The sequence below is a fragment of the Paroedura picta genome, chromosome 16 (assembly GCF_049243985.1).
Source record: "Paroedura picta isolate Pp20150507F chromosome 16, Ppicta_v3.0, whole genome shotgun sequence".
Classification (NCBI taxonomy): domain Eukaryota; kingdom Metazoa; phylum Chordata; class Lepidosauria; order Squamata; family Gekkonidae; genus Paroedura; species Paroedura picta.
Genome location: NC_135384.1, coordinates 22,061,121 through 22,076,993, shown reverse-complemented (window position 1 = coordinate 22,076,993; position 15,873 = coordinate 22,061,121). Strand labels below are relative to the sequence as shown.

The window sequence follows — 15,873 nt, the reverse complement described above, 5'->3', positions numbered from 1 at the left end:
CCGCGGAGCACCACGCTGAGGACTGGCAGAATCGAAGCGCACAGAGCCACGTTGGCCGTAGGAAAGGGAGCAAATTAAAACCAAAAACAAAACTTCAGACTAATAGACTTCCATGGGGATGGGAGGGAGGGAGGGGGAATAGCGACCACCCCAATGTCCTTAGAGCAGAATGGAAATGCAGTGAGCCAGCGCCTGCTGAAATCTCATAATGTCGAGCTCCTTTCCCCAGCACCCCAGGATTAACATCATCAGAGTGCAAAATAAATTTAAGAAAATATCCTCAGTGTAATTAAAGGATGCGGAATTCGGTTTTTCTTGAGGATTTGGGCTTGTCTGGGCACAGAACATTAGAAAAAAGTATCCAAAATTCTGCATTCCCAAAAGTAATTAGTAATATCACAAAGAAAGGCTACAAAGCGGTGGAACAGATCATATATTCCATGTAGTAGATCCTCACTCTCTGTTGTCTGGAATCTCCAGTTCTAGTATCTTTGGCAGGAGGAACAGGCAAAGAAATCAGTCTGCCTTCACACACACTGAATAATGCACTTTCACTCCACTTTTAGCATCTGTTTGAAAGTGGATCTTGCCATTTCACACAGCAAAAACCAGTTGCAAAGTGCATTAGAAGTGGATTGAAAGTGTATTATTCAATGCAAGTGCCAGAACAAGCATTATTAGCACCAACAAATGAAACATGCCTGACTCTGTTGGTCCCTCCCAAATGTATGGCTTCCAGTTGTCCCCCCCCCCAAAGTTGCATTTCAAGCCGGATTGGAGGGGGGGGGGCAACATTTCAAAATCCCTGAACAATTCCTACTTTTATTCTTGCTAGAGCAAATGACCAAGGAAATGGGCAGTACAGATGAACCAGAATTGTAGCTGGTTTGTCAAATTAAGACGACTTTCTGTCTCTTTCCAAGAAGCTTAGACAGGCCACTCTGCAGAAGAGCAGAAATCAAGAAGGGCTTTATAGCCTCTAATATTCCTCTTCAATTACATATTTTTTAAACCTCAAACATTTCACCAACACCATCATCATCACTCCCCAAGACCCTTTATACTCAATGAAAGACTTGGAAACCAGAATCACAAAAATAGACCCGCTTTTTAAAAAGTTATCACAGCTGGAAAACCTCTCCCTGCTAATGGCTAACTAGAGCTCCCAGCCCTGCCACAAGAGAACACGAGATTACAGGATGACACATGAAAATAGCTTCGCCCTCCTCCCTAAAATACTGCCGACTGCTCACTGAAGCAGATCCTGAACGACCTGTGGGTTTGCAGAGCCCTCTCATTTTGTACCACATGCTTTGGAAAGATAAAGAGAACGGCATATTAAAAGCCCAGGGTGTGGCCCATGCTGGACGATAATTTGAGTCCCTACTTTTTAGCCATACAGGGATGCATGCCTGAGGTTACCAATTCTGCCTGTGAAGACAAGGCCTATGGGAACGTACCAGGCTCAGGGTCCCCAGCTCTGAAGAATTTACAATTGGCCTTGATCAGGGCCTTTCCGGCCCTGGTGGAACCCTCTCTAGTGAGATCAAGGCCTTCTAGGGCCTTAAACAGTTCTGGAGGACCTGTAAAACATTTGTTCTGCCAGCCTATGGTTGAAGCCAGGAAATGACATCATGAAGGTGCCTCTGTGCCCAGTTGTCTCCCCAGTTGTCTAAAACTATGAGGTGGGTGGTTTTACCAATGATTTTAATGATTTAAAATGCAATTTACATTTTTTCTACTACTACTATATATTGTGCCATATTGTACTCTTATCTGATGTTACCTGTTCTGAGTATATTATCATGGTTATTAAGCCGCACTGCAGGCGTGGCCAAACAGTGACTCTCAGATGTCCATGGACTACAATTCCCATGCCAGCACGGCCACCTATGCAGCATGGCACATACAGGCAAGGAGAATGATCTTAAGTTACTTTGGGTTCTCCATTGCGGAGAAAGGCAGAGTAGAAATGAAATACTGATTATTTGCCAAGCCCATTCTCTTAATCGTCTCAAATGTTAAGATACTGCATATTAAGTTGTATCCAACAAAGCAAGCTGTTTTCCCACTTAGTCTCACCCAATTATCGTCCTTATTAAGACTTCCGGGGGAGGGGGGGGGGAGTATGATGGAAGTCTTAATCATCAATTAATAATCAATTTATATATTTTTAAGAACCTAAAAGAAGCCATGTTGTATCGGGCCAATGGCCCATCCAGTCCAATACTCTATGTCACACAGTGCCCCAAACCCAGGTACCACCAAGGAGGTCCGCCAGTGGGGCCAGAACTCCAGAAACACTCCCACGGTTGCCCCACAAGCACCAAGGAGCTTTTCCACAATCACACCAAAATCGGAAAACGGCACAGCCATAGAACACCACTACTAAGCCTAGAACCTTGTAGGCAGGCTTCAGCTGGGTTTCCAGTGCCTTGCACATTTCATCGTGATAAACTGCAAACGGGACAAAGGCTGAAGGTGCCACGCTCTGTGCCACTGCTGAAGGTGGCCCCTGCCACACCCACAGCAAGCAATACCAGTTTCTTCATATGGATTGCATTATTGAGATTGAGGCAACAGTTTGTAATCCAACATGACACTTTTGAAAGCTCAAGGAACACATGCACAGTGATCTAAAAAAAAAACATTTTCAACAACATAAACTCATCTGCTTGCTTGTCCTTGACTAGATTTCAACCGACTCCAGAACTGCCACTAAGGTCACTTTTAAGAGTGAGACTGATGGTAGTGGATGACCTGGGCTCTGATTGATCTCACAGGATCCCCTAAAAGCTTGTCGTTGGCATCCCTGTCTCAAAAGCCAGCTTTGAAATCAGAAGAGTTATTTTCCTAACTCATACAAGATTCTAATCTCTCGCTCACACACATGCATGTGTGACACTATCCCTTCTCTTAGGGGAGATTATTTCTGCCTGGGAAAAACATCACAGTGAAGCAGCCCTGTCTCCGAACCTTTCTGAGAAGATTAAACTGCAAACAGGAGGATGATTGAGGGGTTCATCTGTATTCAACATAAGCATTGTGGCAGAGCGCTACAAGGAACACAACTTCATGGTTTCCACTTCCTCGACACTTCCATCTTCAGGACTTGAAGGCATTGCTGGGATTTGATGATGCGCGAGTGGAATTTCAAGCAGAATACACTGTTCTGAAGATTCTTTATTTTAAAAAGATGTTTTTAGACCTCAAGGCTTGGACAAGTTTGAAAAAGCAATGTACAGGAACCCCCAGTGTCCTGCATAGTTTAAGAATACAAGAGCCCTGCCAGTGGTGTCCAGCTGTGACTCATGACAACTCTTTCCCCCCCTAACAGCCAGTCCTGTAATAATTCAACTCCAATGTATCCAGGGCCAAGCAAAAAAGCAAGAGCTATGCTGTCCCCTCCATCAACAGCTGAATCCATTTAATTTTACAGAGATAAACTAACAAGGTTATCGGTGGCCAAGTCTACACGCAGGGGCTGTGCAGAAGCTGACCAACAGAATGTAAGAGCCACAGTGGTACAATGGTTAGGGTGGGAGACTCACTTGACCACTAAAGCTTGCTGGGTGAGCTTCGCTGGTTTGATCACCTATCCCCAGCTGTTGACATGATAAAATGGAGGGGAACAACTCTGGGTGAATGAACCCTTGGAGTGAATGAAACAATAATATACACACACCCCTTTCTCAAGGTTTGCAGCAGTCCCTGGAAGTGCAAGTATGATGTGGTATGGGAAAGGTCAACAATGGACACCAAAAAACATTGGATTGTTCGCAGGACCTAAAGAACTGCCCTGTTAGGGTCACTAGATGAGGAAACCCCAGGGACTGCAAGCTCAAGGGCACGTGAGCATCCAATTACACTTGTGCATGTGAGCATCTAATTACACCTCTTCATAGTCATGGACCTGAAGGTCAGAGGGTGACACAGCGAAGCCAGACAAAAGTAGCAGCTAGGATGGTTTACAGAGGATTCACTCTCCAGTAGTCTGCCATGCCCTTTATGAGGCAGATCTCTCGACCACCAGTTATTTCAGATTAAGTTGAAAAGAACATTTCCTAGCAAAATTAGCTGAGCAGGATTAGTCCCTCAGCATCTAGCACTGCGGAACGTTAGGATGGCATGTAAGGAGTTACATTTAAACACAATCTGAAACTTACTGGAATGCCAATACCTGCAGGTGGGCTCTGTGGCTATGTTGCTATGACAGTCCTAATACAAACATTCAATTATGCCAAAACATAGGATTTAGGGCAGATTATTGCAAAAGGAGCCCAAGCTTTAATCCAGGGGAGATTTCGAAGAGACTTTCACAGCAGCTTTCTTGGATGCTTTCCCCTGGATTGATCAGGATGTCCGTACAATTCCCTTTTTGTGGGAGTGGGAAAAACTCGCTGGAGGAGAGCTTGTTACATAGATGACATTACAAAGCACAACAGGAAAAACACCAATTCTCCAGCACCATCAAAAAGAAGGCTTTCTATTTTTAATGTGTCTAAAGTAAGCTTCCCCTCCCCCCCCGAACTATATGAAATACAAACAGCAGGAGAAGACAGCATTTTATTCGCCAGCCCACAGCAGAACTGCCAAGGCAAAGAGGTTTCTCATGGAGGAAGGGGGGGTTACAGTGGAGTCTGTCATATCTGGTAACCTCACACATTTCTGACTTCGCAAGTTGGCTTGGAGTGTCAGCCAGTGTGTGCTCGTTCCAGCCCTGATGCCAAGATGGATACAAACCTCCTCATACGAAATTAAGAAACTGGTGCGGGCAAATCCTAATTCAAACACACACTTTATGCAGAGAAAGACTACAAAAAGGCATGCTGTGGTTGACTTACCTCTCCCAGCCATTCCTCAACCACCGTTAGGCTTCTTGCTGCCACCCTAAAAGCCAAACTGTAAGAACAGACAGAACCCTTCATAATAATTCAGTACTTATAACTGAAGGAGAGAGAATATAAACTTCAATTCGATGCTGAAGGCATCGGGGGTGGGGGTGGGCGGGGTGTGGCAGGCACTTTCAACCATATCCTAACTCACATCTGCATCACTATTCAGGTACCCCTTCTACTTTTTGATACTGGGACACACGCAGTTTCTTTTTTATTCTATACCATGGATTTTTTCCCAGCAAGGTACATGCCTTAGAGAGCCACTCAAACCAAATCGGTGCCAGAACACACCAATCAGCAAATTCTTGATCCACTGTTGGAGAATGGGCTAAATTCTATGCTTACAAGGCTCCACTTAGAGTCGCTGTATCAGGAGAAAAAAACAGAGATCTAGATCTATGAACTACGGTGTCTCTCTAGATCCATGAACTACAGTGTCTGCTAAGAACCAGAGCAGCAAAAAGTAGTTCCTCCCTGCCAGAAACGCCATTAGTCTAAATCAGCCTTTTTCAGCCTTTTGACCATGGAGGAGTTCCTAAATTAATTTTTCAGGTGACGAGGACCCCTGAAAGTGATGTCAGCTGGCCTCCTAGGTACCGCTTTGGGCTTCAGTGATCGCCGAGGTAGCCGAACCGTGCCAGAGCACACAACCCTAGCCTGGACCCCCCCCATACCATGTCACAACCAACTCCCCTGCCTTTGATTTATATACCCACAGCCTACCCACCAAGCCTTCTTGGTGGAGGTAGCCAGTTCCCTAGCTTGTGGACACCAATTCCCTACCTGTCCTTTTCTGCAGGAGGGGAATGGTCACAGGCACCCCCCTCTCACCCGAGCTCCTGTGGACTCCAAGGGGTTCATGGGAATCCCTGGCCTAGATGATGAGAGAAGAGTCACCCTGAACTGTAACCTGCTCGTTTTTTGAGGGGAGGCCAACTTTACCCACTTTTATATTGAGAAATACCACTTTTCAAGACTCGAGGAGATGCAGCACATGAGCTTGCAAAAGAACTGAAATATAAAACATACATGTCCCGGATATTTAGGATTCATAAACAGCAGCCAAATACTGTAAATTTATTGAGAAAACCATTGTTGCAAAATTGGCTTACAACTGATTTACCAAGGTGAACTGGGCTCTTTTCTTCCTTTAAATTTATAAAAGTAGATTCACCAGGCCAGACTTGTTGGCCTGCAGCATAGATAAACTATACAGAATTATGGGCTTGCAAACATGACATGGAATGTACAGAACCATCCTGGGCAGCAGAAGATGGTGAACCGTCATATTAATGTTTCACTTTTATAGCTAGCTTTACTATCTACAAAAGAGAAGGAACAGATAAAATGTTATCACAACATCCTTAAAAGACTCGTTTGTAAGAAAAAGGAAGGGGGCGGTTAAGACACTGTCATTCAAATATGAGAACAAGTATCAAAAAGACCAAATCCTCTATATATCCTTTAAAAAAATGCAAAATTGTAGTTAGATGGCAGAAACACAATTACCAGAGTGTAATAAGGGAGGGGGGTGATTTGAGCTTTGGAAAAACAGTCGTAGGGAAATACATGCTCTAAGACAGGGGTAGTCAAACTGTGGTCCTCCAGATGTCCATGGACTACAATTCCCATGAGCCCCTGCCAGTAAACGCTGGCACAGGCTCATGGGAACTGTAGTCCATGGACATCTGGAGGACCACAGTTTGACTACCCCTGCTCTAAGAAGTGGTAGGTGTCTCTGTGCCTTCTCCTCCAAGGTGCCAAAAAAAGCTATTTCAGCTTTTTGCATGCTGCCATATTTCAATTTCAGTTAACTGAATACGAACTGCAATTCATGTTTCCACCAAGTACGCAAATCCAAATTTATTCTACACAAATCCAGCCACACAGCACCTTATTTGTGATTCGCCATGTTTCTCCTAGTGAACTCAAGATTTTTTTTTGGGGGGGGGGGAAGAGAGCAGAGAAAAAAACAAACACAAAAGCAGCAGCATCAAAAGAGCCCCAAATCAGAAGTCATACCTTAAACACACATTGACATAATAACCGGGTTCTAATGTATGCCTAAGAAATGACATCCTACTCCCCATTTCTGGCTGAGTCTCCCCCCCCCCTGCCCTGCACGACTTCGTATTCCAATTTTGCCCCATGAAAGAGTTTACCTTTTCTGAATCATTTCACACTTCATGCCTAGCAGGTGAAAAACGTATGTGGAAACACAGCAGTTTAAATGTACTGGTGTTATAACTCCAAGTGAAAGAAGAAATTGCAAGGCTAAGGACCTCCCCCCCTCCCCCAAATAAGTTATTATAAAGTTCTGAAAACTGTCTCCACTTTCGAGTCAGCCTTCCCACAGACTTCTTCCCTTCCATCCCCAGCACCTTTATTTAGAGTAGTACAGATGTAAGAATATTGTTTTTACTATAGAAGCTATCTGCATCTCTCTCTCTCTCTTTTTTTTAAAGAAATCACATTTGAATGATTATAAAAATTATCTATTATAACAACATAGGTCCAGCTACACTGAAAAAAATTACACCGCTTATTCGAAATACATTGCATTTTAGAAACAGGATACTAAATATGTCTATACAAAAAAACCCTCTAAAATAATTTTTCTGTATTAAAATAAAGAGTGTGTTAGGAGAACTACCAAATGAGATTAAGTTTTGTTTACTGTTTTTTTTTCTTCTTTTTTTGCTATAATGCTTAATATCTTGCGATCATGTGGCTGGCTTACTCAACCAGCGCGCGCACACACGCACACACTCACACTGTTGGGGGGTGGGAGTTGGAAAGAAATTAACAAATACACAGTGATAATTAATGCTCTGGGATTTAGTCTCAGTCTTTCCGATTAGTACAAAGGAAACCAGGCCCGTCCCCTCTTTGAGGAGAAAGTCCAGGATATAAAAGCAAGCATACCTCATCAGCTGATATGAAACGGTAAAAAAAAAATTCCACAAAGTCTCAGTCCTTGTGAACCTATAAAAGTCAGCAGTAAAACGTCAAAGCCAAGCTGGGCTTCTGTTCCGCTGGGTCCCCCCTGGCATCCGATGACTGCTTTTTGCTCAATAGCCGAGATCAACGCAAAGATCCTTCGGTCGGAGCTACGGGCGACACCGTGAGCTTTCATGGGGGTGGGGAGCACCCTTCCAGGTGTGAAAGACCCAAGAGAATGGCAGGCTGAAGACAAGCAGTTAGTGGTGCTGGACTGAGCTGTTTTTTTCTGCTAGGTGCCTCAGAAAACTGTCTTCACCTTGGCCCCTGTGATTTAAAGGCTCACTCTTAAACAGAGCGGGAGGCGGGGGTAGGTGAGGGACAGGCGGGACAGGGAGGTGATGCGGATGGTGTGGATGAAGGTGCAGGTGAGAATACGGGTGGGCAACGGGTCGGGGAGGAAGTGTGCTCACCGGATTCATATTAATCGGCGGAGTTGGGGCCGGGGCACTGGGCGTGTTCGCAACGGAAGGAACAGTGGTAGCAGGAGAGGTCGTGGCGAGGGGGATCTGGGCGGCCGGCGGCACGTTCACTGGACTGGTGACGCGGAAGCACTTCTCCTTGTGCGCCTTAAGCATGTTGGAAAAGCGGAATCGCTGGCCGCACACGTCGCACGGGTATGGCTTCTCCCCTGTGTGTGTTCGGCGGTGTCTCTTCATGTTGGGCCGGCTGGTGAAGCTTTTGCCGCAGATTTCACAGATAAAGGGCTTCTCTCCTGTTAAAAATCAAAACATGGCACTCGTCTCACACCTGAAGGCCCATCTGGATGGGCTGAGATTGCCTCCGCTGAATTGCAGCTTTTCAGCTGATATTAGCGGCGATACTAAAGGCGAAACATTTCAGGTAGAAGTATTTTGTAGTTAGCAGAGAAGGGAATCTAGGTTTCCATGGGTGAAAAGAAGTACTCCTCTGCAATATTCTTGGCTGAGAGAGGCTATCAATACCACATCTAAACAATCCTTGGTCCTTCTTCTCTAACTGTGGTGCTCTAAAGCCTTTTTCCTCCATCACTACTTCTTGTATGATAAATTCACAGGGATCTCCTTTGCCAACCGTTTCCTGAAAGCACAGATCCTTAAACCTTGTCTCCTTCTCCCCACCCCAGACATGTCTGGAAGGACAACCATTTTATTGTGCTCATTTAAGCCCTCACATGCCCCCCCCCTTTCACGTAATTCCTGGTTGCTTCTCCCTTGACTTAAATTTGAGTCCAATGGCACCCTTAATACCAACACCTCTTAAGTTGACACCTTGAATAATACTTAATTGGACTTAACGGTGTCCCTGGACTCAACTTTTGCTCTGCTATTTCAGACCAACACGGCAACCCCCCTGAATCTATCTCCCTTTAACGGTTGGGCTCAGGGGTTGGGCTCAGGGGTACAATTTCCCTTTTAGATTTCTGAATTCCAGCCCAGCATGGTATATTCTGGCTGGCAGCACCAATCTATGGTTTCAGACAGAAGCCTTTTCTAGCCCAGCTGGGAATGGGTTGGGTGAATGCTCTGAGAACCTCTTGCTGACTTCTGCAAGCTTCTCTGCTCTGGCCATTGACGGCTTCCTGATTTCCCCTAGAACTCTGCCACCCAGATCATTCGCCTCTCTTGCTGGACCGCAACACACCTCCTCCTCAAAACCCTTTCTTCCCCTCTGCATGAAATTTCGAAGCCCTGCCGGCTTTTGCCACAACCTCCCACTTTAGGCTTTTGCTCTCATATCCCAGATACATCCACGACCTTGTTCCTTATGCCAAAATCTCTTCTCAAACTGGCTTTCCCCCCTTAAACCCTTGCAAACAAAAGCTCATAAACCTCCTCCGAATGAAATTAAGCTGATTGGTAATTGCATTTACTCACACTAATTTCACATCCTGACTAAGGTTGGGTGCTTCGGCCGCTTCGACTAACACGGAAGCCCAAGGCAGCCAGCACTGCAGAGGAGCGGTGCCGGTGTACCAGCTGGCACCTGCACGCGGGTGCCGGCTGGTGCGCTGCCCCTCCCCTCCACGGCACTGGTCACCTTGCGCTTCGGTGATCGCCGAAGTGCACCTAAGCGCCTAATCCTGACTCCCCTTTTCTTCCCTCCCAGGGCAAAATTTAGATTGTGCTGCCCTCGGAGCAGGATCCTTCCTTCTCCAGGTATTCTTCTTTAAAGTGGTTGGAGTACTGCTGACCAGATGTAGGAAAGGGTTAAGTGTTGAGGAACAGCCATCTGTGGTGCAACTCTGCAAAACTCTCCCTGGACACTTGGCCCAGTAGCACCAGAAGGGGGCCCACCCTCCACTGAGATCAAATACAAACCCTGGCAATGGACTTCATTATACAGCTAGGAGAAGAAGCAGTGGAGTCAAGGTATAATGTCTCCGGGTTACACACAGATCGGAGCACCACCCGCCTCTTTCAAATGTGACAGTTTCCACATACAGCTCCACATACAGCTCTGGTTTTTGGGAGGTTTAATCAGGCAATTGAATGAGGCAAACCTAGCTTTATAAAACTGTTTAAAGTTAGGTGCCTAAAGAAGAAGAGCTGGTATTTATACCCCGCTTTTCACTACCGAAAGGGGTCTCAAAGTGGCTTGCAAGTCTTCCCTTCCTCTCCCCACAACAGACACCCCGTGAGAGAGGTGGGGCTGAGAGAGCTCTGACAGGACTGCTCGGTGAGAACAGCTCTATCAGGACTGTGACTAAGTCACCCAGCTGGCTGCATGTGGAGGAGCGGGGAATCAAACCCCACTCGCCAGATTAGAAGCCACCGCTCTTAATTACTACACCACTACAATCTAATCCTCTGCACTATGGCTATCACTCAACTTCGGAACGATTAGTTTAATTTTGCAAAACATTTTTTTTTTTTTTACTTCCTTACCAGTGTGGGTTTTCATGTGCTCATCGAAGTACTGTTTCATATTGAAGTCTTTACCACACCACTGGCACATGAACTGTTTATGCCCGATGTGGATGCTCATGTGGGAACGAAGCTGGTACTTGTACTGGAATCTTTCGTCACAGTTCTAAAAACAGACAAATGGGATCTTTTCAGTTGCCTGAATCACAAGAACAGAACAGGCACATTTCCCAACAGGAGAGAGAAACAGAAGCCCACAAGCATGAAATCATCATCAATACGGATGAATTCTAGGGGCAACTGTCAGACTGTCTCCAAAGGAAAGACAAGCCATGGATTACAATTTTATTAAACCATCACGTTTGAAGAAATTTTTTAAAATATATATGCAACCCTCTCCAGTGCACAGACTATTACCTTAGGTGGGATGGAACACAGCTAAGGGACTTGATGGGAAGGCAGAAAAAAAGGGGGAGGATTTTGCTCTATTCATTTCCAAAGACCCGACAAACAACTTGGGAATCAAAGCAATTAATGCTACTATAATACACCCAAAAGCTTGCATCCTATGAGACGACGATGAAAAGCATATAAATTCTCCCCATTATGCCTTCCCTCTGCAGTCCCTTTCATACATCCCCTCTCCCCCAACAATTTTGGGAATGGAAAAATACATGTGGAACAACAGCTCTGCTGGCTGCAGGGAGGAGGTTGTGAACGGTCTGTTCCCCTCCGCTCCGTAGCTGTGCTCGTGGGAGGTTAACAGGAGGGGAGGTTTATACCCCCTTCCTCCTCTTCAGTGCAGCACCCTCCCAACTCATGAGCCTAGCCATCCTAAAAATCCTGTAACACCCCCCCCCCCCCCCACACACACACACTTTCCAGGAGTCATCTTTCAGAGGGCTGAAAGGGACTGTGTAGGAATGCAGAAATGCAGGGAAAATCAACACTGTTGGTACCTTGCAGAATACAAGTCCCTGGATACACAAAACCACAACACCTAAATGACACATGGCTACTTGCCGCCTTGTGGCTTTTAATGAATTCACTGTGGCAGATATGCAGCCACGTGGCCATGGGTCAGTGGCACTACCTCGTCAAAGAGGGAGGTACATTTTGCCACGGCCCTGTTACTTCGCACTCCCCATCCGTTGCAGGGGTACGGATGATACGGATGGCTGGAACCACCGCAGGACTGCATTAGCCCTGCATTGAGCTTAAGCAGTGGCCATGGGGTGGATGAGTCACATACATGCAACCTCAGCCACTATCCAACACAATGCGTAGACTGTTCAAATTCTGAGTCATTCGGACTCCTCTTCCAGCACGAACAAGCAGGGGCCGTACCTCACACCGGAAGGGCTTCTCGCCAGAATGCTGCAGGGAGTGAACCTTGAGTGACATACTGCGTTTGAAGGATTTTCCACAGGTTTCACACGTGAATGGCATGTCCTTAGTATGTGCTGAAATGTCAAAGGAGGGAAGAAACTTCACTTCTGCACACGAACAGACAGCTTAATTGATATAATAGCACAGAGAAGACGTCTACATTTTGTTTACTATTCCAAAGGAATATGGGTAGTCCAAGAAAGAAACTGAAAGTGACCTCACACCAAAACCATTTTAGCCCTCTCTAATATAATTAGGCAGAATCTTCCACAAGCACTGATAACAATAAGTGATGCTGTTGTGCCTTATGGCAGGGGTTGTCAACCAATGGCCCTCCAGATGTTCATGGACTACAATTCCCATGAGCCCCTGCCAGCGTTTGCTGGCAGGGGCTCATGGGAATTGTAGTCCATGAACATCTGAAGGACCACAGGTTGACTACCCCTGCCTTACGGGCTAAGAGCAGGGGATGGTCAAGAAGCACTGCACCAGAGGCACCCACAAAGCAATAATTTACTTGCCCAAACTATTCACGTGGGCTTTGACAGAGACTCCTAGAGAAAATAAAAAGCCTATCAACCTAACCTAGCAAAAGGTTTCCTAATTTTTAGCTAAGACCCTGAATATAAAAGCAAAGTATCACCCTGCCTAAATCTCTTTTCACCGGAAGAAAACATTCTTTTATTACCAGCCCACTCTGCCAGCACCATACCTTTAAGCTTACACTTCCCAGTCTTCTCATTGGGCTAAAACCATGCCTTTAATAAAATAAAAGGAGCAGGGTTGTGATCAAGTCCTCCCTCCCTCTGATCCAGCTATCCAATTTAGAAATGGCTTAGGCGATTACCTCCTTCCCCCTACCCCACGAAAATCACACCCATCACATTCCACTAAGCTGCAATCGGTGGTGCCACTCTAATAAAATTCTCTCTGGACGCTTGGCCCAGAGGCACCCACTGCTGCCATGAGATACACGCTCTGGCCACAGATTCCATCATACAACTTAGAGAGGAAGGGCAACTTAAGCAGCTGAATCCAAGTGCAACATCCCTGGGCTACAAACAGTTTTGTGCACCAACCACCTCTCTTTCAGATGAGTCGACCGCTTTCACATACCACAAACAGTTCCTGCAGCTCCTGTTCTTGGGAGGTTTTATAAAGCAATTGAATGCAGAAGGTAACCTGGATTTTTAAAACCCAGTCTACTCCTCTGTTGTTTTCCCACATGGAGATTCTGTGGAGCAGTGGTTCCCAACCCCCGGTCCAGTGACCGGTACTGCTCCGTAGATCAGTTGGTACCGGGCTGCAGCTCTTCCTTGTCCTCCTCCCCAGCTGCTGCCTCGGGCCCTGCCGCTCTGCCGCCAGCTCACCTTTGGTGCTCACCAGCGGCCACCATGGCTGGGACTCCCCCTTGGAGTGGCACTGTGCAGCTGCTGCTGGCAGCGCCCCCCAGTGGGTGGCGGGAAGTCAGGGGTGCCGGCGGGAAAGCAAGTGGAGCAGGGGCTCAGATGGTGGCGGTGAAGTCCCTCAGCAAAAGACTACCCCCCCCTGGCCTCAGTAAAATTGTCAAGCGTTGACCGGTTCCTGGTGATAAAAAGGCTGGGGACCACTGCTGTGGAGGACAATCCTTCTCCCAGGTTTTACAATGCCCAGTGAAACAACCAAGGGCTCGGCACTGAACGAGAGGCTTTGCATCATATTTTTAACGCAGGAAAGCCCCTTTTGAACAGCCACTCACGAGTCAAGGGCCGAGAAACAAGAGGCACAAAGTTGGCCAAACACAAGCGACAAAACACTCACCGACCATGTGCTTGCGCACGTGAGCCATGGTGTAGAACTTCTTCTCACATATCTCACAGGAGAATTTTTTCTCGGCATATCCATGGACAATCTTGATATGCTCATGAAGGGACCAGAGCTTCTTGAATGATTTATTACAGGAAACGCACTGGATGGAGGGATGGGGACAAAGAAGGTTAACTCAGACTGAGCTCATTTGGGAAGTTTCATGCCCCCTATGGTACAAATGAAGCACATTCACAGAGAGGATCTCACAATGGTCAAGTATGCATTTCTAAGGCTGTTCCTACAGGGCCACCCTCTTCAATCAAGTTCTGTTGCTTCTCCAGCCGCTGCTATAAGTTTAGGGAAGGATAAATGAACATTCTTGGCATAGGGCGCCACCTGCTGCTGTCTGAGGAGCAGAGCAACAGATCTGAGTTGAGTAGCACATTAGAGACTAACATTTTTAGGGTACAAGCTTCTGAGGGTCAAAGCTCCTTTCCTCAGCCATGAGTATGAATGGAGGTCCAAGTCTTTTTCACTCAGCCAGAAAGGGGGGAGGGGCTTGTGGAATGCGCTTGTGGAATGCAGAGGTGCAATGCAAAATGGAATCAGCTTGATTAGAGCAGAGGGGAAGAAAATTAGCACTTGGGGTAGTGATGGTGAAAGAGCCATTGTTCTGAACCAGGTTTCTAGAATCTGGTGGATATTTAATGACTAAGCTCCTCTCTACCCTGTTCTATAATGAGGGATAAAGTGCTCTTACCACTGACGAAAAATTGATGTAAAAGTGAACAACAATAAACTGAACGTTACTTCATGACACGACACCTTGAGATCAGACCAATGGATACTTACCATGAAGGGTTCTTCTCTGAGGAAAGGAGGACCTATTGGTGGGGAATTCCTACCCTCCAATTAGGGAGGCAGGGACAAATTCTTTTCCACTTCCTGTCTTTGCTGTGAGAACCACACATCTCCTCAGTTCTGACAACTCCAAAAGCATCTTGATGAAACCCTTCATGAAACCCTGGGGTTACTTGACTGGGTGAGATTATTTTTTTAATATATTTTCATAAATTTGTTAAGCATTTATTGGGTGATATGACCATATATGGTCATCGACTTGTCCCTGCCCCCCAATGATGGCCCTGAAGAGGGTGGAAGGGAGGGGCCCCGGGTGGCATGTATACAGCTCTGCTTCCCAACCATACTCTGCATGATCACACCACTTCTGGGGTTTCTCAAAACCTGAAGATTTCAGAGGTTTCTCAACGGTCAATAGGTTGAGGAAAGGGTGTTCTGGGCTATGAAAAAATCCAACACAGTAAAGGAAAAATTAGGACAGGAAGTGGCCCTGCTGAAAAGAACAGTGAAGAATGAAGATTACTTCAAGAAGGACAAGATATTCCCCTTTTCTCAGAGGAGAAGGTCCCTTCATAATAAGTATCCTATGGACTGTTCTCCCTTAGATGCAGAGGATATCTTAGTGGGACCTCCCAAAGCAGGGTGGGCCATCATATTAAGCGTTTACAATATGTTGTAACATTCTTCTGCCAAATGCTGGATCAGATGAGTCCTGGGTGTTCATTTTGCTGTGTCTTATGAAGTGGATATGTTGACCCAGTGGCCAAATTGCACATCTCTTCAACTGTGGCATGTCGGACAAAGGCTGCACTGGTGGAAAAACCAAATGGGCAATAATCCTGGATGGTATGTCCAATTTTTGAACCTTGTAACCTTCAATAATACAAGACTTAAGAGTACTGCTGACGGCCAATCTTGATATCTTCCTTCATTTGGTGGAGAGAAATGAGTAACAAATCAGTTTCCCCATATGTTCTGTCCTACAAATAAAGTCTTTAAGCATGTGTCTTACATCCAATGTGTGCCACAGTCTTTTCCTTGGATGAATGGGATTTGAACAAAACAACGTAAGGCAAAGCTGAGATCGGTGG

The 15,873-nt window shown here is 46.0% G+C and overlaps 1 protein-coding gene across 2 annotated transcripts in view; it reads right to left on the bottom strand.

Moving 5' to 3' along the window:
- Positions 1-5,939: 5,939 nt before the first annotated feature.
- Positions 5,940-15,873, bottom strand: part of ZNF652 (zinc finger protein 652) — a 42,636-nt gene continuing 32,702 nt past the window's right edge. Inside the window, exons 3-7 of one of the 2 annotated variants that reach the window (XM_077315573.1) lie at positions 13,934-14,081; positions 12,092-12,207; positions 10,766-10,910; positions 8,312-8,613; positions 5,940-8,165 (exon numbers count right to left, since the gene is read on the bottom strand). In XM_077315573.1, the coding sequence (XP_077171688.1) occupies positions 8,154-8,165; positions 8,312-8,613; positions 10,766-10,910; positions 12,092-12,207; positions 13,934-14,081 (723 nt within the window). In that variant the 3' untranslated portion in view covers positions 5,940-8,153. Of the gene's footprint in view, positions 8,614-10,765; positions 10,911-12,091; positions 12,208-13,933; positions 14,082-15,873 lie in introns of both variants that reach the window. The other variant, XM_077315572.1, reaches the window with a different exon arrangement.